This window comes from Erpetoichthys calabaricus, chromosome 10 (assembly GCF_900747795.2).
Source record: "Erpetoichthys calabaricus chromosome 10, fErpCal1.3, whole genome shotgun sequence".
NCBI lineage: Eukaryota > Metazoa > Chordata > Cladistia > Polypteriformes > Polypteridae > Erpetoichthys > Erpetoichthys calabaricus.
Genome location: NC_041403.2, coordinates 163,842,612 through 163,860,104, shown reverse-complemented (window position 1 = coordinate 163,860,104; position 17,493 = coordinate 163,842,612). Strand labels below are relative to the sequence as shown.

At 40.7% G+C, this 17,493-nt stretch overlaps 1 protein-coding gene across 3 annotated transcripts in view; it reads right to left on the bottom strand.

The window, feature by feature from the left end:
- Positions 1-17,493, bottom strand: part of LOC114659735 (carnosine synthase 1-like) — a 72,423-nt gene that overhangs the window by 16,912 nt on the left and 38,018 nt on the right. For all 3 annotated transcript variants that reach the window (XM_051932635.1, XM_028812369.2, XM_051932636.1), the window contains exons 4-5: positions 6,617-7,074; positions 3,671-3,878 (exon numbers count right to left, since the gene is read on the bottom strand). In XM_051932635.1, coding sequence (XP_051788595.1) covers positions 3,671-3,878; positions 6,617-7,069 — 661 coding nt within the window. In that variant the 5' untranslated portion in view covers positions 7,070-7,074. The remainder of the gene's footprint in view (positions 1-3,670; positions 3,879-6,616; positions 7,075-17,493) is intronic.

Below are 17,493 nucleotides of genomic sequence, written 5' to 3'. Positions count from 1 at the left end.
ATCAAAAGAGTTTCCTAACCAAAAGAATTCTCAGACGTAGTCTTGTTCGTTTTTTTGAAGTCATCCAAAAGCTTGGAGGACATTATAGTGTGCCACCATCTTATATAGGTCATCGCTAGCAACAATATGGTGGTGTCCTGCAGGCAGTAATCCCAAATGGGGTCGCCAGGAGGAAAAAATAAGCCACAAAATGGAGCTGTGATGATGTCACAAAGGCAACAAGAAAAAACAGTTCCAAACATGCAAAATTATACCAGGATTACAAAAGTTTCCAAATTCAATTTATAGTGTATATTAAAAGGTGATGAGGGATTCATATAAAGCCTGTCCAAATTTATTAAAAATTAAACAAAATGCACTTTTGTAATTCTATTTGAAGGGTTAATCTGACATCGTTCCTTCAAAGTTGTTGCTTCCGGATAGTCGTGCACTCTGAACCAATCAGGATGAATGGTTACCTCTGACATCATAAAATGGGTAGTAAATGCTCAAAGACAGACAATTTCACATTTTTCAATGACAGATTAAACAAAATTGTTGTTCTTAGGAATGTAACCCTTTAAACTCAGCCTCATTTATGCCTTTTTCCTATTACTTTAATGTAACTGGCCATAACTTTATCATACTTCACTCAAGACTCATGTTCTATCCCTCAAAGTAAAAGTCAGGCATTTCTCTTTCAGAATTTTTCACACCTGAAAAATTAGTTCTGTTGTACATATATGTTCCAGCAGAATATTTTCAAAATTTAGTAATGTTTTTACCCAAAAAAACCTCACTTTGAATGTTATTTTTATTTCCATTGGGATTGGAATAAGCTTCCAAACATTATAACAGTGTTAGAAAATGTGTGAGGAACACCCAGCAAAATATAGTTATGAAATATCTACAAGTAATATTTCTAGTTTTACTGCTTCAAAGCAGTGCAAACAACTGAATTCTCTTTCTCCACTTTGACTGTTTTCAAATAAACATCCATATCATACATATCCAATATTGAAGACCCCTGGCCTATGTCTCATTCTGAAGGGCAGATCTTAATCTGTCAGAATACTGTATATATAGCTGGTAAAGAAATTACACTGTGTATTCCAAATTACAATGCCAATAATTGAGTCTTTACAAAATTATCTTATATATAAATGTCTACGTGTAGAAATGTGTGTTTCTGTCTGTCCAGCCCAGAAGTGAGTGAAGCTCAAAGACCATGACTCTATCGCCAAAGTGAAACCGCCGCCGCTGATACACAAGTGAGGCGAGCACATCGGCAAAACGAAACCTCCAAGGAGAGAAAAACTCGTTTAGTCGCTGATAAACAAGAGTCGAGCAGGTCGACAAAATGAAACAGACGAGGAAAGAGAACTTTGCTTAGCCGCTAATAACCAACAGAGGCGAACACATCAGCAAAACGAAACCTCCAAGTAGAGAACAACTCACTTAGTTGCTGATAGACAATGGAGGTGAGCAGGTCGGCAAAACAATACCGACAAGGAGAGAGAACCTCGCTTAGCTGCTAATAAACAACAGAGGTGAGCACATCGGCAAAACAAAACATCCAAGGAGAGAAAAACGTGCTTAGTCGATGACAAACAACGGATACGAGCATGTCGGCAAAATGAAACAGACGAGGAAAGAGAACCTCGCTTAGCCGCTAATAACCAACAGAGGTGAGCACATCGGCAAAACGAAACCTCCAAGGAGAGAACAACTCATTTAGTCGCTGATAAACAACAGAGGCGAGCAGGTCGACAAAACGAAACAGACGAGGAAAGAAAGCCTCGCTTAACCACTAATAGACAACAGAGGTGAGCACATCAGCAAATCGAAACCTCAGAGAAGAGAAAAACGTGCTTACTGTAGTCGCTGATAAACAACAGAGGCGAACACATCGGCAAAACAAAACCAACAAGGAAAGAGAATCTTGCTTAGTCGCTGATAAACAATGGAGGTGAGCGCATCTGCAAAATGAAACCGAAGAGGAGCCGCTAATGCACAACCAATGCGATTAACTGAATGAAGTGCTAGAATCCATGGTTTCTCGAAGCCCGGGCTTTTTACAGCATGGGCATATACAGCTAGTAGTAGATAATAGTCTGACCATCAAAATGTTTGTAATTGAATCAGCACCTTCAAGAAGGCCGTGGCGGGAGAGGGGTTGGGGCCTGGTGTTGCTATAAGACAGCAATTTGGCCATCTTTGAGGGAAGAAAGAAAAATATTGCAACATGGATATGTGATTGGAGTATTTTAACAGCAAAACAGCACACTTTAATTACAGCAATGAACAACTTCATCTAGTGTTCTTTTGGTGTTTTTGTTCGGTCTCACTAGCGGGTCTAAACAATGGGGCAGAGTTCAAAGGGTTAAAAGGTTTTTTTTTGTCCCTGGTGTCTTGATTTTGATTTTGTTTTTTTTTTCAAAAATTGGGGATTTTACATTTTTTTATACCCCTCCTGTTTTATGATGTCAGAAGCTGATTGGTAGAGGGCAAATATTCTTCTTGGAACAGCATCGGAATTCAACAGCCGAAACCCTAAGACATCCGATTTCTGATACTGTACTCGAACATTTTGGCTCTTTCTGGATACGCTTGACCCCCTCCTCAAAGGTGGGCTCTTATCTCAGTCACTGAGCAACGCAACGGCCTCTAAACCTGTAACGATGTATCGACAGATGAATCAAAAATGACAGCCGTGGAATTGTAAGGGCTGACCAATCATCACCGAACATGTAGTCATGATGTGCAGAGAGAGAAGTCAATAGATCCAGAGATACGTGAACAACCTTTAGGAGAGATATTGTCATCCCTTGACCATCAAACATGTACATCAAAAGAGAAGGTAATCGTTTATACCTATACAGATAGTGTGGGATCCTCGTCCTATCTCTTTCGACGTCGAGATTGCAGAGATTGCAGATTCATGGGGTATGCCTTGATCACCTCTGTTTACTAGATAGAGAAGGTGATATCCTAATCCTACGATGATTTTGTGGGCTCTTCATGCTATCTGGATCAGCATTGCTGATTTTTCTGCGGTGTACTGGAAAAACAAGGCAACATTCGTTCCCTATGATAATAATTTCAATGCACATTTTTCTTTTCCATTGACACTGAAGGTGCTGCAGTTGCAGACTAGGGACTATTAGGTTTAAAATCACTTAAAATCTGGCATTTTTTTTGTCACTCAAGGAACAGAAGTTTGTTCTCTCTAAGGGGGGGGGGGGGGGGGCGCTAAGTTATTCTCTTAATTGCTGCACACCAGCTTGTTCAAAAGATATAAGAGTCGGCTGCCACAGTTGGGGGCTCCTCCATCTGCAGGTCTGCAGCCGACACCTCTGACTTCCTGTTACTGCTGAACATGAACTACACATTAGCATTTCTCACAGGACATCCACTGCAATTCAAACTTAATGATAACCTTCTAACATCTAATATCCTAGCAGTGACATTCTTTCCTTCTTGTCCTACCATTAAAAATAATTAGCACCATCTTTGTTGACATTTGAGGAGATGTAAAGTTACCTCTCAGTCCCCCTGCTAAAGAAAAACAAAAGATGAATCCCTATTTATCTTTCATGCTCTCGTTTTACTATTAACTCTCAAATTGAAGCCGCTGTGAGGCAGGATGCCCCTGGACGGCAGGCCCCTTTTTTGGAGGGGTCCTTCTTACGTCCAAAAGCGTCCCAGGTCTGCGTGTGAAGAGCTGAGGCTGGTCTCATGGTGGGGCATAGGGCCTCCAACAGCACACTCTCGCCTTCCTCCAGCAGGGTCAGTAATGAGTACACCTCCCTCTGGATCGTCACCAGGTCACCCCTCTCCAGGAACCACATCGGACGTCGAGAGGTGCACCACCGGCCCCCGCTGGGTTTCAAGACCACCTGAAACAAAGCAGAAACAAAGGAAAGTGATAACTTAACACTCTTGCTAATGTTTAAGAACATCAGAAGAAAAAACAATTGAGGAGAACAGGTCATTCAGCCATACAAAGCTTGGGAGTCCGTTCCACTTAATTCTTCCAAAATAACATCAAGTCAAGTTTTGAAGGTCCATAAAGTCCTACTGTCTACTGTGGAAGAAAATTATGAATACAGACACCCCTCCATTGGAATGCCCCAATTTAAGCAATAAATTGTTAAAAAAGCATCATATCAGTGTTTTTGCAAAGTAAAAAGTGTCCTCTGTGCTCTATTTATACAATCCATTGATTAGGTCACTATTCTTTAAAAGGAATTCATTACAAATTCAGAAAAATTTTAACATGATTGGTTACACCTAGTTGCTAACAGGACATGGCAGATGTTGATACATTAGATGACCACAACTTGATTGATAGTCCTCTTTGTTTAGGATGTACGTGACTTTTTGAATGTATATTTTTCGTTTTTATTTTGAGGAGCTGTGTGAATTTCAAGAAGAGAAAAGAACAATGGCCTATATATATATATATATATATATATCAGTGGCGGGCCGTCAGGCCCTGCAAGGCCTTCTCTGCTGGCCTAAAAAAATATCTGAATCACAAACTGATGTTAATTATATTTTGTCCATGAATACTTATTAAATAATTCCAAATAGTCTGTCCGCTTCCTTTCATAGCTTTTCCGATGGCTGTGCTGCTTCCAGACATGTATTTTCGTATTAAAGCATTTACCCAATCACATTTCAGCCATCATTTGTTGCCAGGCAGGGTCAAAGTCAAAGAAGTCTGCCAGGAGGCCTTCACAATCCGTTTTGCAGGCCCTCTAACACAAAATAGATGTCGATTAAACTGTTGCTTCAACCAATCAGATTTTCAGTTGGTTTCACTAGGGCCCTCTAACAGGCGTACGGCAACGTCACCGTATTCAGACCCGTTGATTGGATAGAATGGTGTAATATAAAAATCTGAATGAGAGCATCATGGGACAGCTGTACACATTGGTATGTTTGGCGGTGAGCATTCCCATGTCCACTGCTTCTGTCGAGCGGACATTTTCAGCCCTAAAGCGAATTAAAACTTATGCCAGAAATACGACAGGGCAGGTTCGACTTTCAGCATTAGCTTCGATGGCGATAGAAAGGGACTTTGTGATGGAACTGAAGCACACGGATAATCTGTACGACAGAGTAATTGAACTGTTTTTGAGGAAAGAGAGGAGGATGGATTTTGTTTACAAATAATCAGAATTTTTGGTGAGTAAAATGTTGCAATTTTCCTAAATAATATTGCAAGTTTATGAGTTATTATTGATGTTTTTCATGTGTGTCGTGGGCTGTAGCTGCAGTAGAAAGGAACTTGTTCACCCCTGGTTTGTCTATTCAATAAAGGCATTTGTTGTGGCTACAGGAGTTATCTATCTGCCATGCAACGGCTCTTTATACTGTATTTCTGCATATTAAGATGGTTTTTATAACCATAAATTAGTTTTTGAGGGGCGGGTTGATTCAGACGGAGCACTACTGAAGGCCTAGGTGTGAAATGCACGGTCCGCCACTGATATATATTATGATCCAGCTGGGTACAAAACAGGAAACAGTATTATAAAAGAAAGGTTATGCCATAAATATAGCACTTCTCTTAAGGGGTTATATAAAGGACAAGAAATACATTTTATCATAATGAATAATAAAATAACAGCATCAGCTTTTAAGCATAAGCTCAGAAGGATATGAGACTCAGACACATGCCAGGTGCACATTGGACCAGGGTTCAAATTCAACTCTTACACTACCACACTGCTTGGTCACTTATTCTATGTGTTCATGGCTCAGTGTGAACAAAAATATCCTTATGTCTGTGTGAAATTTACCGACAAGAAGTTTCCAACTGTGTCCTCCTGTTCTTGATGAACTTATTTTAAAGTCACCATCTCGATCCACTGGACTAATTCCCTTTATAATTTTAAACACTTCAATCAGGTCTCCTCTTCATGTCTATAAAGGCTCAGCTCTTTGAATCTTTGAATCTTTCCCCCTAACTCATCCCCTGCACTCCTGGAATCAGCCAAGTTGCTCTTCTCTGGACTTTCTCTAATGCTGCTATGTCATTTTTGTAGCCTGGAGACCAAACCTGCACCCAGCACTCCAGATGAGGCCTCACCAGTGTGTTATAAAGCTCCAGCATAACCTCCTTGGACTTGTACTCCACACATCAAGGCGCTATATAACTTCACATTCTGTTAGCCTTCTTAGTGGCTACTGCATACTGTCTGGAAGTTGATAGTGTGGTGTCTACTACGACTTGTAAATCCTTCTCATAAGGGGCACTTTCAAGTTTCAGATCTCCCATTGTGTATTCAAATCTAACATTTCAACTTTGTATGTGTAATATTTAATCCAGCAAATAAATGCTGGAGATTTTCAATCCTTACGTGTGCATGGGTCCTACAGTGTATGTGAATATTGGTATTTATCCCATTTCATTCTAAAGGTAAGTAGAAAGATTGCCGTAAATCTTGTGCACTTCAGTCACAATGTCTTCTTGACTTCTGGACTCCACATTTTGCTGCTCTTCATCTTTCACTATACTCCTATCCCCCTGCTACTTTACAGACCCCCAGGTTAATGATTATTTTAAGAGACAAGTATTCTTATGACACCATATTTTCATTCTCCCGTGTGGGTTTCTTGAGCATACCTGGCTGTACGTCTCCAGCAATGGTGAAGCCAAAAACCTTTTGATTTCTTCCTTTATCAGATCAGTCTGGTCAGTCTTCGAGGTTATCTCAACCACGGTAACAGACGTTCCTTCCGGCGAATAGGCCCTGACGGGTTTATAGATGAGGCCAAGTGTGGGTGGCCCAACTAGGTGATTCTTTTCCAACAAAATTCGAGTGTACAGGGTATCCCCTAAAATTGTGTTCAGCTCAAACGAGCCTCCCATCGGACAGTCCAGGCCATGGGTAAAATCAGGATCCACAGGAGGGCAGGGAATTAGGTAGGTGACTCGGCGTGGAGGGTCAAACTCATCCAAGTAGGTACGGCCGCCGACATCAAAAGTGATGGCTTTGTGCAGCAGTAGTGTAGATAAGCCGGGGTGGAGTTCTGAAGGGGCTTTGGAGAGCCAGGCAGGGGATAAACACAGCAACATGTCACCTGGGAAAACAAAAGTATGAGAGACAGTGAGTGGCTGAAGTTAGCACATTAGAACATGAGAACAATCCGATGAGCTCCTCCACGCTATTCAGCAAGATTACTCAAAATAAAATCAAATCGAGCTTTGAAGGTCCCTAAATTCATACTCTCCATCACACTACATGGTAATTTACTCCTTGTTTCTTTGGTTCTTTCCATGAAGAAAATAAACTTTTCTAACATTTATGTGAAATCTGCTCTGTAGGAGTTTGCAACTCTGTCCCTTTGTTGTTGCTGTTGCCGAATTTAAAGTAACACCTGGGATCTACTGTACTGCGCTCTTTCCTTTCATAATTTTAACTCTTTGAGGGCTGAATATTTTTTCCAAAAAACTCAGTTTTCTGAAAAGCACCCAAAGCATTGGTTTCACACATAAATCAACCTAAAACATCTGTTGCTACATGCTGTGGCAGCTGTTGGCGCATGTTTGGCATCTCTGTGGCTACACGGGGGCACCTCGATGGCCAGCAGGAATGCATGGGGCAGCGGTGGCAGTCGCAGTGTGACGCAATATGGTCATCATCATAAGTGGTGGTCCTCCCAGGCGAATGCTGCCGTAGGTGCATCAGCTACCCAAATGCGTTCAGCACCACGAGATCAGCTGGGGACTGATCAGCTGATGCTGGTACCTCACTTTCATTTTCGATATTCATCTCCTGATCACTTGCATCAAATTCCAAGTCCGACAAGTCAGAGTCCGATTCAGCAATAATACGTAACACACATGGACTATTTTAATTTGCACATCCGCTTTAGTCTCTCGCCAGATGTTGATGCCATTTTAGAAATTGTTTGCTCTGCGCTACTCACGCAGGGAATCAAGGTCAAAACAACAAAGCTACGTAACTTTCCTTCTGGCAAAGAGAGTCGAACTAAAACATAAGGGCGAGTTTTGACGTAGTTTACAGCCGATTACTGTCCTCTACCCCTGAATTTCGACAAAAGTCAACATCAGCCCTGAAAGATTTAAACACTTCTGTCATGTCTCCCTAACTCTAACCCTAATCCTACTCCTAACCCCTCTGGTTTCTTAAACTGAAATGACTCAACTCCTTCAGTCTCTCCTCAAAACTCATTCCCTGCAGTCCTGGAATCAGCCTTGTCGCTCTTCTCTGGACTTTCTCTAGTGCTGCTATGTCGTTTTTGTAGCCCGGAACACCAAACCTGCACACAGAACTCCAGTATTATAAAGCTTGAGCAGAAACTTCTTGGACTTGAAAGAAATTAAACCAAGACTAGAAAGAGATCTTAGAAAATTTACCATGTTCTTAGTTTGGACTCCTTTTACCTCAGTCTTATACTAGCCAACCCGCGGCGTAGGAGCAAGAGCAACTCACGGAGACCCGCCCACCAACTCTAAGACCATGGCGTGTAAAACAGTTTGCGATGGTGGTGCGTGCATCGCATCTTTTTGAAAGTTTGGCCCTGTGCCTTATTAATTGTCATCGCAAAGGCAAATCTAACAGGAAATTGTGTTCGTGTAAAAGGCAAATTATCCGCGACAAACAAACTGTTTTACATGCTGCATACCAACCCGCAGCGTAGTATACGCCGCATAATCACGCCGCTTTTTAAATGTTTTTTAAGCAGAGGGAAAAAATGAACATTTGCAAAATCCGTAACGCTGCTTTCAGTAAGTACAATGCACACGCGTTTAATTTGTCACTAATTAACTAACTAACACCCACACACCCAGCTTGTGTGAAAAAAATGCGCCCATTCTTTCATCATTTTGTTGCAGCCTATGAAAGACTTGCTGATCATGTTTTCTAGACTCAATATACGTGTTGCAGGGCCTGCATCGGTGAAGCAGGTGAGACGCTAATGAAAAAGAGGCACAGGGCTTATTGGTTTTTAAAGACTGCTTCCTTCATTGTGTTTTAACCTCAGTTTTAAAGGATTGTTTTAAGGATCCCATGGGATACCCCTCGCAAAATGTTTTACACGCTGCATACAGCCATTCACATCCGTGAGAAACATGCCTCTATGAACAGTCAAAGTGGCTCAGAGATGCATGTGGCCTCTAGCACAGATGAACATAAATGACGCCATATTTTCCGAGTCATCGCGTTCGAGTTGGTGGGCGTGGCTCTCCGAGTTGTCGTCATATCCAATGGTCTTAGAGTTGGTGGGCGTGGCTCCTTCCTGTGTGCGCCATGGGCGGCGTACTTGTTGGCGGCTTAATGAATCCACGCCCCTTCTGGCGTGCTTTCCATGGGTGGCTACTTGTCGGCGGCTTAGTGAATTATATATATAGATTGTGTTTCCTTTTTTTATCTAAAGCTGTTTCTACAAAGGACGTCTGGGGGAGGCATCTGTTGACAAAGCTGATTCTTGAATGAAAGATAAATGAGAATCACTGTGAAGTCTCATGAGCCATCAAAGATCAACCTTTGAGAAGTAAAAAATTCCTATGGGAGATAATTGCAAGGAGCTTGGTGAAAATCCCATGAGATGCACAAAAGGAGGTGAGGTCTGAAGTTGAGTCCGCTGAGTGGAGGGGTGTACCGCAGATACTCCTGAGGGGCCTGAACGAGGCAAGGAGGAGGTGCACTTGCTCTTGGTTTTATTCCCTAGAGCTGCTAAGAGAGTGAGGGATAAAGAAAGGATGAACTGGATGTCGGTTTTATTTTGAGTTGTATCTGTGTGGAGGATGTCCTTGAGAGTCCATGGAAGAGCCCCGACAAAAGGTGAAGGTGGGAAAAGTCCGGGATGTCTGGCACATTTTGTTTTTTGGGGACTCTGAAAGTCCTGGGCAGTCCCTTCTATGCTATTTGAAAAGGAAAGTGAGAGCTGGACTAGAGTTCTGGTGTTTTTCTGCTTATTTATTTACGATTTACTTACACCCCTTGCTCGCTTTGCTTGCCAAGCAACCCCGGCCGGTCTCTGCCACTTGAATATGCGGATTTCACTTTCACCAAACAACAAATCTTTTAATTCTCACGGATACGCCTCTTCATTGGGAACTACTACTGAGATATTACTTTTCCCTGATGGCAACACGAATTAGACGATCTACAAGTCTCCGACTTAAAGTTTAAATCTGAACAATATATTCAATCTCTTTTCGCTGTTCTGTTATTTCACCAAGTAATATTTTCCATTTGTTTGCGCTAATGCGATCTTCTTTTTTTTTAATCTTATTGTCATCATTCCATACAAATAGATCAATTTTTACAAAAAAAATAGGAATGAACACAAATCCACCCCCACCCCTGAGAAAGAGAGCATGGCCAATGGACTAAAACTTAAAAGTAGTAAAAATAAATAAATTGATGAGTTTAATAGGTGGATACAGATAAATGGAGAAGAAAAAGAAATAGGGAGAGAATCTACTTCCTCAGTGCTTTAAGAGCTTTTTCTAAAATATTATTGATTAGATCCTGCCAGGTTTTGAAAATGTTCTGCACAGAAGTGAGAATTTGATTTTTTCCAATTTCAAAAAGTACAAAACATCAGTTACCCACTGACTTAAAAGAGGAGAGTTAGGATTCTTCCAGTGTAACAAAATAAGTCTGCGTGCCAATAATGTAGTGAAGGCGATCACAGTTTGTTTGTCCTTCTCCACTTTAAGCCCATCTGGAAGGACACCAAACACAGCTGTTAGTGGATTAGGAGGGATTGGGACCCCAAGGCTGTCTGAAAGGCACTTAAAAATGCTTGCCCAGAATGATGTCAATTTGGCGCAGAAAGAACACGTGACCCAGTGAGGCTAGAACTTGATTGCAGTGTTCGCAGGTTGGATCTCGCCCTGGAAACATTTTGGACAATTTCAAGCGAGACAGACGTGCTCGATATATAATTTTGAGTTGAATAAGTGTATGCTTTCCGCATATTCATACCTAGTGGCATGGATCGTGGACTATCTTAAAGACAGACCTCAGTATGTGCGTCTTGGGAACTGCATATCTGACATTGTGGTCAGCAACACAAGAGCGCCACAAGGGACTGTACTTTCTCCGGTCCTGTTCAGCCATCGGACTTCCAATACAACTCGGAGTCCTGCCACGTGCAAAAGTTTGCTGATGACACTGCTATCGTGGGCTGCATCAGGAATAGGCTGGAGGAGGAGTATAGGGACCTAATCAATGACTTTGTTAAATGGTGCGACTCAAACCACCTACAACTGAACACCAGCAAAACCAAGGAGCTTGTGGTGGATTTTAGGAGGCCCAGACCCCTCATAGACCCCGTGATCATCAAAGGTGACTGTGTGCAGATGGTGCAGACCTATAAATATCTGGGAGTGCAGCTGGATGATAAATTGGACTGGACTGCCAATACTGATGCGCTGTGCAAGAAAGGACAGAGCCGACTATACTTCCTTAGAAGGCTGGCGTCCTTCAACATTTGCAATAAGATGCTGCAGATGTTCTATCAGACAGTTGTGGCGAGCGCCCTCTTCTACGCGGTGGTGTGCTGGGGAGGCAGCATTAAGAGGAAAGACGCCTCACGCCTGGACAAACTGGTGAGGAAGGCAGGCTCTATTGTTGGCATGGAGCTGGACAGTTTAACATCTGTGGCAGAGCGAAGGGCACTCAGCAGGCTCCTATCAATTATGGAGAATCCACTGCATCCACTAAACAGGATCATGTCCAGACAGAGGAGCAGCTTCAGCGACAGACTGCTGTCACCGTCCTGCTCCACTGACAGACTGAGGAGATCGTTCCTCCCCCAAACTATGCGACTCTTCAATTCCACCCGGTGGGGTAAACGTTAACATTTAACATTATACAAAGTTATTGTCTTTTTTTCACCTGCATTATTATCATTCTTTAATTTAATATTATTTATTGTATCAGTATGCTGCTGCTGGAAAATGTGAATTTCCCATTGGGATTAATAAAGTATCTATCTATCTATCTATCTATCTATCTATCTATCTATCTATCTATCTATCTATCTATCTATCTATCTATCTATCTATCTATCTATCTATCTATCTATCTATCTATCTATCTATCTATCTATCTATCTATCTATCTATCTATCTATCTATGGAGCTCGAGTGAATTCTCTGCATTGCTCCTTTCCACTCTTTTTCTGATATGTTGAGTGAGAGATCCTTTTCCCACTGTCCTCTTGGATCTTTGAAAGGGAGGGACTGTAAAATGGTTTTATATATTTCAGAAATGCTGTCTGAGTCCTCAAAACTGATGAATATTTTTTCCAGCATAGAGGAAGGTGGGAGATGTGGAAAATCGGGCAGGTTCTATTTGACAAAGTTTCTAATTTGAAGATAGTGAAAGAAATGTGTTGCTGGAAAATTAAATTTGGAATGTAATTGTTCGTAGGATGCAAAGATGTTGTCTATATAAAGATCTCTAAGCAATTTAATCCCAAATGTTTTCCAGATATTTAAAACTGTATATGTTTGTGAGGGTTGAAAAAGGGGGTTCTCATGCAGAGGTGCCACAGATAAAAGATTCTCCATCTTAAAATGCTTTCTACATTGGTTCCATAGTCTGAGTGAGTGAAGCACAATTGGGTTATTAGTATATTGGCGATAACTTGCATTTATTGGGGCACAAAGCAGGGAATATAAAGAAGTACTGCAGGATTTTATTTCTATTGTGGACCAAGCCTGTGTCTGTTCATCTATTTGTGTCCAGGTTTTTATAGCTTGTATGTTTGCTGCCCAGTAATAAAACTGAAAGTTAGGCAGAGCCATGCCACCTTCTGCCTTAGGTCTTTGTAGGGTCGCTCTTTAGATACGTGGATGTTTTAGGTTCCAAATAAATGAGGTTATGGTTGAATCTAATTTGCTTAAAGAATGACTTATTGATGTATATTGGAATGTTTTGAAATAAAAAGAGAAGCTTAGGAAGGATATTCATCTTAACAACCTTAATTCATTCAGCTAAAGTGAGGTGGAGGGTTAACCATCTATGCAAGTCTTGCTTAATTTTCCCCATACAGACGGTAAAATTCTGTTAATAAAGAGCTTTATGTTTACTTGTGATGTTTACCCCTAGGTATTCAAACTGATCTGCAATAATAAAAGGGAAGGTGTCCAGTCTAATATTGTATGCTTGAGAATTCACTGGAAAGAGCACACTTTTATTCAAATTAATTCTGAGACCAGAGATCTTTTGAAATTCTGTAATGCGATCTTTACTATCATTTTTTTGAGACCTCCGAATTTTAGTACTTCCATTATCTCTAACCTGCTCTGCATGTTTTTGAATTCTTTACGACATTCTACTTTGTCATCTACTCTTTGTATTTTATTTCCGGCCTTGGACGTGGTTAAATCTCTTGGCTAAAAGTCTCTTGGGACATAAAGGTGTCTCTCTGAAAAAGTCACGTCTCGTCCCAAAATTTGTTTATTATAATAGATTTATTTATTTATTTATTTATTATTACTTAGTGCCATATTCTGAAAATTATTGGATTTGTGTGATGGGAATTTCTCTCCCTTTGTAAACAAGTTGGACACACTTGATATGGTTTTTAAAATAAAGAACTGTCTATTTTTGTAACATCTTGTCTGTGTCTCACTCATTCACTCACTCAGTACGACTATTTGATGCCCCAAGTTGAACCACTGCCAGGTATGTGGAGTTTATGGGATGTCACAGTGTGTATGTGTATGTGCGTGCGTGTATGAGTAAGCCCTGGTTTGCATACTGCATTTATAAATTATTGACAATTGGTGGCAATGTTGGAGTGTGTAATAGACTCCTATATCAGATGGTAATTTCAATGTGCATATTTTTGGTAGAATTCAAAAGTTAAGTTTACAGGGGGATATTATAGTCATTGGGGACGAATATTAGCTGGGCTAAACTTGCAAGTAATGGAGAATAAGAGCAGGAGTGACCATCTTTGAACACAGTATGTTAAAGCACCTGCCTAGATTTTGTATTTTGTAATAATCAGAATAGAATTGAGGGTGCAGAGGTGATTTAACCCCTAGGGTCATATGACCATAAAATAATACAGTTCTCATTGTTTTGGAAGAATGCAGGTGGTAAAACTAAAACTGTTAAGTTCAGCTTTGGTAGAGCAGATTTTGGGCAGATCAGCAATGTTTTGAGCAGAGCAAAGTCTAAGGAGGATGGAGTGGGATAAGTGCAGAGGCAGTTGAGGAGCAATGGAAAAGAGTTAAAAACTTTTACAGATAATGCAGGACATTCCCAAATTTGAAATTAGTAGGAAATCAAAAAAAAAAAAAAAGACTCGGCAGTAGGTAGGTTGAAAAAGAAGCTGTAAAGGAAAAAAACTGGCAAATAAGGTATAATTAGTTAGTTACTTAGCCACGCTTCTGTCGTCTTCAACTTTGCATCCTGCTTGTTATAAAGCTTCCTCCTCTTCTTTCCATCCTGTGCCACTTCTTCCAGGTTTCTTCCCTTTGCTCTTCTGTCTCTTGTTTCCTTTATTACCATATCTTACCATTTCTTCTCCTTCCTACTGGAAGCCACCTCTCCACTCTTCTTGCTGTTCTTTAGTCTTCCATGCATCATACATGTCCTGCCTATCTTATCATTCTCGATATGCCTGTTTCACTCAGCTCTTTTCTCTCAAAATCCTTGTTATTAGTTCTTGCCCATCTTATTCCCATCTCAAGCAATTTCGGTCAAACACTTCCTGTCTTCTCTTATAAATAAGGCATATAAGACTAATAACTCCAATGTAAATCATAGGACATACGAGAGCATGATGGGCAACCATTAAGAAAGATATTGGAATATAGCAGAAAAGATGCAAGACGACCCAAGGTGATTCTTTCAATATTTTAGTAGTAAAACAACAGTAAAGGAGGAGGTGAAGTGTATGGGAATGGTAAAGGGGAATGAAAAATACAGAGAGTGAAATAGCAGATGCTCTAAACTCGCATTTTTCAGAGGTCTTCATATGTAAAGATGTGGTAACAGGGTCTACTAAGGAAGTAGTGAAGGATTTGAAAATTGTTGAGAGAAAAGTGCTGCTTAGATTAAATTGGCTGAACTCAAACAAATGACCAGGACCAGATAATATTTACCTTGGAGTTCTCAAGAGGTTAGCAAGTACAGATATAATAATCCATTACATTTATATAGCACTTTTCTCAGTACTCAAAGCGCTATCCATACAGGGAGGAACCCAGAATCTTCCACAGTCTCCTTACTGCAAAGCAGCAGCACTACCACTGCGCCACCTGTGAGGACAAATATAAACCCTTGATGGATATTTTTAGGAAGTCACTATGCACTGGGAAATTCCAAAAGACTAGAAAATGGAAAATATTATCCTGTTATATAAAAAGGGTGGCTGGGCTTATCCAAGCACCTATAGGCAAACAAGCTTAATGTGCATCACAGGGAAATTAATGGAAGGAATTATTAAGGAGAAGATTGAGCAACACATGGCAAGAACAGGAGTTTTACAGAACAGTCAGCATGGGCTCAGAGGAGGGAGGCCATATTTTCCCAACATGCTGGAATTCAATGAGGAAGCAACAAAAGGCTATGATCAGAGTGGTGCCTATGATTTTCTTTACTAGGGGTGTCGAACTCCAGTCCTGGAGGGCCGCAGTGGCTGCATGTTTTTATTCTAACCCTTTTCCTAATCACTGACCAATTTTCATTGCTAATTAACTCCTTTTCCCTTTATTTTAATAGCCCTGTTTTTAAGGATTCAGTCCTCTGAATTTATTCCTTTCTTCATTAAATGAGAGCCAAACAGAAATGAGATGTGAAACAACAGATGACCAGCTAAATTGGGATTTCAAACTCCAACCAATTTTCCCTACAACCAGTCTCTTAATGAAAAGCCGATTCTTGCTGTTAATTAAACTCATTACTTAATTCCACAGCTTGTTGCTGCTCTCATGCTGCCACGGCAGACATTTCTAAAACTGTTGATTTTCTGTTTTTTCTAAGAACATCGTCAAAATGTTTTGGTGACCTGAGAGATCAACCTTTCTGAGACCTTCACCTTTCGTTATTTTCACATATTATGTGCTGGGCACAGGTGAGCTGGTCATGGGATGGTTTATTTTGTGTCTCATTATTGTTTGGCTGCTAATTAAGGAAAAAGAGACAACTAAGGGGTGTGAGTCAAGTTAATTAAAACTAAGGCAAAAGAAGTTAATTAGCAGCAAAAACATGTCACAAATGAAAAAGTAGGATAGAATGAAAACCTGCAGCCACTGTGGCCCTCCAGGACTGGAGTTCGATACCTGTGATCTAGACTTTCAGAAAGCATTTGATAAGGTGCCGCACAAGAGGCTGGGCATTGAACTAAAAGAAATGGAAGTTTAGGGTGTTGTGTGCAGATGGGTGCAGAATTGGCTCAGATGGGTGATGATGCAAGGAACCATATTAGAATTGGCAGATGTTAAGGGTGGTGTCCAACAGGGGTCAGTGTGGGAGCTGCTGCTATTTTTAATAGCTATAAATGATTTGGATAGGAATATAAATAAAAATCTGGTTAAGTTTGCAGATGATACCAAGCTAGGTGGATTGGCAGATCGTCTAGAATCTATTGAATCATCACAGAGGGACATGGACAGCTTACAAGCTTGAACAGATTTGTAGCGAATGAAGTTTAATGTAAGCAAATGTAAAGTATTACACAAAGGAAGTAAAAATGTTAGGTTTGAATACACAACATGAGGTCTGGATTTTGAAAGTCCACCTCATGAGAAGTAGTTAGGAGTCGCAGTGGACTCATCACAATTAACAGCCAGACAGTGTTCAGAAGCCATTAAGAAGACAAACAGAATGTCAGGTTATATAGCGCCTTGATGTGTGGAGTACAAGTCACAGGAGGCTCTGCTCAAACTTTATAACACACCGTTGAGGCTTCATCTGTAGTCCTGTGTGCAGTTTTAGTCTCCAGACTTGAAAAAGGACATAGCAGCACTAGAAAAAGTCCAGAGAAGAGCAACTAGGTTGATTTTCGGGCCACACAGGATTAGTTAATGAGGAAAGATTAACAGAGCTGAGCCTTTACAGTTTAAACAAAAGAATATTAAGAGGAGACATGATGGAAAATTATGAAGGGAATTAGTCCAGTGATTCAAGACTGCGACTTTAAAACGAGTTCATTAAGAACACGGGGACATTGCTGGAAACTTGTTATGGGTAAATTTCGCACAAACGTTAGAAAACTTTTCTTCACACAGAAAACCACAAAGCACATGGAATAAGTGACCAAGTGGTGTGGTAGGCAGTAGGACTTTAGGGACTTTTAAAGTTTCACTTGATGTTATTTTAGAAGAATTAATTGGACAGGTCTGGCAGACTTTGTTGGGCTGAATGGCCTGGTCTTGTCTAGATTGCTCTAATGTTCTAAATTCAAAGAGGGTGCTATCTATAATTGTGTTTTGCGTACAGTGGCAGAATGGCACGTGCCAGCCTTTCACAGGAGTCTTTGAAATCGATAGGCCATCTG